The sequence below is a fragment of the Octodon degus genome, unplaced genomic scaffold (genome assembly GCF_000260255.1).
Source record: "Octodon degus isolate 3935 unplaced genomic scaffold, OctDeg1.0 scaffold00418, whole genome shotgun sequence".
Taxonomy (NCBI): Eukaryota; Metazoa; Chordata; class Mammalia; order Rodentia; family Octodontidae; genus Octodon; species Octodon degus.
Genome location: NW_004524994.1, coordinates 381,318 through 386,204, shown reverse-complemented (window position 1 = coordinate 386,204; position 4,887 = coordinate 381,318). Strand labels below are relative to the sequence as shown.

The 4,887-nt window shown below is 41.8% G+C and overlaps 1 protein-coding gene across 2 annotated transcripts in view; it reads left to right on the top strand.

Moving 5' to 3' along the window:
- LOC101583517 (cytochrome P450 2B4) overlaps positions 1-3,867 on the top strand; it is a 32,798-nt gene extending 28,931 nt beyond the window's left edge. Inside the window, exon 9 of one of the 2 annotated variants that reach the window (XM_004648490.2) lies at positions 3,088-3,867. In XM_004648490.2, coding sequence (XP_004648547.1) covers positions 3,088-3,311 — 224 coding nt within the window. In that variant the 3' untranslated portion in view covers positions 3,312-3,867. The remainder of the gene's footprint in view (positions 1-3,087) is intronic. The other variant, XM_023708619.1, reaches the window with a different exon arrangement.
- The last annotated feature ends 1,020 nt before the right edge of the window (positions 3,868-4,887 follow it).

Below are 4,887 nucleotides of genomic sequence, written 5' to 3'. Positions count from 1 at the left end.
CCTTGGAAGGCTAGGGCCAAAATGTTGGCTTTCCTTGCAGCCCTCCTTTTTCTCCAATTTTGGTCTGCAAACCTAGATTGTCAACCATCCAGAAGACAAGTTTATTGTTATTAACAAACAATTTAGGCTGTTAAGCTTAACCTCACTATCTGTCTGCATATCAAACATCTTCGGCATAATATGGAACAGGTATTTTTTTTTTTTTTTATGGAACCGGAGATTGAACTCAGGCCCCTGCGCTTGCCAGGGAAGCACTTATTCCACTGAGCCATCTCCCCGGCCCCCTGGAACAGGTATTTTTCATCAAGTATTGATATGTTGAACTTTAAATCCCTACAGAATACGATAAAAAAATTAAAAATTAGAATATATTTTAAAAATAGGCATAAAGAATTATATACTTCTTTTTTTGGATACAAAAAACACAATAGTAGTTTAATGGGAATATATTGATTTTCATTAAATTAATAAAAGACAAATATTGACTATATTTCTCATACCTGGCATACCACATTTAAATAAAATTTAAAAAGAAAATTTCATCTCTAAGCATATATACTTCTTATGTTTACACATAAGTCCAATAATCTCCCATATACAACCTTGAAGCAGGACAGTTCCACAATATTCCTTTTCCTGTCTCTTGCTTTCATTCACCACCCCCTTCTTCTTGAACATCCACCTAGCTGAGAGACATCATAGCAGCAACTGACATGTCATGACAAGCAGCCCATATTCAGAAGACCAGAATGATAGGCACTCCAAGCCTGAAACTACTATTACAGATTACCATCTGCAGTGCAGTAGCTTAGTTCACAGGTATCAGTATATGTAGTTAGTCAGGGTGAGAATCTTTCCAATTAACTGCTAGATTAAAAAAATCTTCTGCATGGGGCTGGAGAGATGGCTCAGTGGTCTAAAGCACCTACTTAGAACAAGCTAAGCTAAGCAGAGCACAAAGACAGCGGTTCAATCCCCCAGCACCACATGCCAGCCAGCTGCGCCCCCTGGTGGGCTGAGCTGGCCACACACACACAAAATAAATAAATAAATAAATAAATAAATAAATAAATAAATAAAGCCTCTTGTGCTCATGGGAGGCAGCTTTAAAAAAAAATCTTCTGAAGATTCTCAGGAACATTGCCTTGCCCATCTTCTACATATAACTGTATGGCTTGACTTATTCATGTTTCCTATCTCTTCTCCTTTCCGTCTCTTCGTTAGTTAGTCCTTGAGATCCTGCTTTCATTTTACTTCTATTATACCTTTCTATTTGTATTTCTTCTTTGGAGTTCTTATACTAGGGAGACTATACGATATTTACACATGTGTGTCTGGTTTATTTCACTTATGAGTATATGTTCAAGTGGCATCCACTTCAATATAAAGGCTTTGACTTTATCATTCTTAATAGCTGAATAATTGAACAATTTTTATAAAAATCAGATTTTTTTATATTTTTCTGTAATTTGATGAAAATAGTATCAACTGGGGCTGGAGAGATGGCTCAGTGGTCTAAAGCACCTACTTAGAACAAGCTTAGCAAAGCACAGGGACCGCGGTTCAATCCCCAGCACCACATGCCGGCCAGACCCGCCCCCTGGTGGGCTGAGCTGGCCACACACACACACACACACATACACACACACACACACACAATAACTAAATAAACTTTTAAAAAATAAATAAATAAATTTCTAAAAAAAATCTAATGCATAAAATCAGTATGTATAGTAATAACCTATTGATACTCATATTGTAACAAAAATATTATGATCAACAAAAAACCTTATTGAATATTTAAGAAAAAAAAACAGCCAGAGAGGTAAGATGGCAGAAAATAGATGAGGGAAATAGAAGATAGACATAGAAACAGGGCCTGGGTAGATGTAGACACAGACAAAGCCAGGATACTCTGGGAAGAAAGAAAGTTAAACTGGGCCAAAGAAGTATAAGAGCAAAGAAGATATGAAAAAGTGTCCCACTGGTCAACCCCAGAGATGGAGAGGGTGCATAGAGAAGGCACCAGGATAATGGAGAAATCTGGCTTATAGAGCCTGATCCAAGATAAGAACCATCTTGGGTCCTTTCCTGCGTACCTCTGAGCTCATGTCTCCTAATTTCTGGATGTATCTAAGGGAAGTGGGCACTGCCCCCAGACCCTTCCCTGTTGGTACAAGATCCCCACAGCTGGGAAGACCCTGGGATGCCCAGATATCTACCCATCCATAGCATGGCTACTTCAAGGTCATCAGTTTGCAGATGAAGCAGCTCTGAAGTACAAGGAGAGGCTCTCTGAATTTCAGGCTACTTTTGTTCTAGCTGCACCCCAAGCCCAAGATTTATAAATTAGTAGTATGATTCCTTACCCCTCTGAGAAATCTGTGGGGCCATAGATCACACTGCATGGGGACTGGCCTCAGTTATAATTTTATGTGCAATATGAGTGTATGTGTACATATATGCTGGAAGCTTTTGGCAGAGGCCAGAAAACAACCAAAGTGGGAAGAAAGGGGAGAGAAAGAAAGAAAAAAAAGAGGAGAGGAGAGACAGAGAGAGACAGACAGACAGACAAACAGACAGACAGAGGCACAAAGTTCCAGGAAGACCTTACCACTCAGAAAAAACACAAAATAGTTATTATAGTATATATATTTTAATATGAACCGGGTTTGAGTTTGAGTTCCTATGAATAGTAACTTACCCCTCATATTAACCCTATGAAATGGAAAATACTCTCCTTACATGAGAAATGGAGAACACCAAAAATGTCAACTCATCCATGTGCACACAGTTTTGTACTCACACATTCGCAGAAATGGGTCTTCATCTCCTACAGGGCCACCGAACCTTTCAGAAATCAAACAAAACTCCAAACACACTACTGTATCTCTTAACTCCTACTGACACTGAACATCCACCAAAGGGTCTGTGCCCAGTATCAGAAGGACCTGGAACCTCCTCCAAGTGCACCCCAGGTTACAGATTAGAGCTCATACCTGTGCAATGGCCTCAGGAGTCTGAGCTCAGGGAGCTGACAGCGCAGAGCATCCTCCTGGCCCTCACTGTGATCCTCTGTGCCCGCAGGGAAGCGCATTTGTCTTGGAGAAAGCATTGCCCGCACCGAGTTGTTCCTCTTCTTCACCACCATCCTCCAGAACTTCTCCATCACCAGCCCAGTGGCTCCTGAGGACATTGACTTCACACCCAAGGAGGTTGGTATTGGCAGAGTTCCCCCAGTATACCAGATTCACTTCCTGCCCCGCACAATGGACTCAGGGCAGAAGAATAAAGGACTGCAGGGTCATTAAGTGCCGGATCTCTGCAAAGAACGGCCCCTCACTTCCTCCATCTGAGAAACCTATTGTTTCCCCTCCCTGGTGGCTACTCCATGCAGTTATCCTAGTGGGCTTCTTCCACAAGCTGCAGTTCTTCCAAGGCTCTGTGCTGTATTCCTTTCTTGTGCAAATAGAGGTGCAAAGGTTAGAACTGGATCAACAATTACCAAGCCTTTTATGGTGAATAGAAAAAAGTTAGGGGTCAAAAGGGACAAATTGGCTCTGGGCCATCTGAAGTTCTGCCTCCCTGTATGCAGCTCAGGCTGAGTGACTTTTTCCTTGCCAGAACAATCACAGTCTGATTTGTCACCCCCTTGTGCTCTGCACTCTGTGCTAAAGAGTTCTAAGTGGCAATTCCCCTCTCTGTGGCCCAGGGGGTGGGTGCAGGGATCGGGCCCATTTTATAGATGAAGAACAGAGGTCAGGTGATAGCACCATCTGCCTGAAGTCACAATCCCAGGGAGTGGAGGGGCACACGTGTTCTCCTCTCTAAAGCTCAAACTCTTCACTATAGCAGAATTGAATGAAGATCGAATCCACACTGGGCTGGTGAGATGGCTCAGTGGTCTAAAGCACCTACTTAGAACAAGCTTAGCAAAGCACAGGGACTGCGGTTCAATCCCCCAGCACCACATGCCAGCCAGCCCCGCCCCCTGGTGGGCTGAGCTGGCCACACACACACAAATAAATAAATAAAAATTTAAAAAAAAAAGATCGAATCCACATAACATCAAATAGGTCATTCTAAAGTGTACAGTTGAGCTCATTAACAAGATTGTACCCATATCACTGGCTAGTTTCAGACATGTTTGTCACTTTCCCCAAAGACCCTGTAATTAGTAAGAAACCAACACCTGGACATACCAATCTGATTTCTGTCTCAATGGACTTGCCTTCTGGCCTCCTGGATATTTCATATAAATGGAATAGTACAAACTGTGGTGTTTTGCTTCTCTTTAGAAAAAAAAAAAAAAACTTTACTCAGTGTGTGTGTGTGTGTATGTGTGTGTGTGTGTGTGTGTATGTGTATTTTAGTAAGGGTCTACAGGGTCTACAGGATGTCACTGCATAGGTCGGACTTGGAGTGATCCGCCTGTGTTCAGCCTCCCAAAAGCTGGGATTACAGGTGCGTGCCACCATGCCCAGTCTCAATCACAGTCTCAGAGTGACCAGGGGTGGGGCCAGCATGGCACACAGGCTGCTGAATACTCAGTATTTTTTTCCATAATTTTATTGACAAAAAAATAGCTATGAGGCCGGGGAGATGGCTCAGTGAAATAAGTGCTTCCCTGGCAAGCACAAGGGCCTGAGTTCAATCCCAAATTACACCAAAAAAAAAAAAAAAAAAAGTAAAGAAAAAAATAGCGATGAGACAATTTCAAACCAGATTGGTAGGACAGTTTCAATAATTAACACATTGCATACATTCTTCCTAGTGGTTATTTGCTATACAAGATGCAGACATGATATCCTATTTACAAACACTATTAGAACAAATCCCTCTATTCATTAAGAGAATGTAGCTATATATCTAGCCTAACCACTTTGA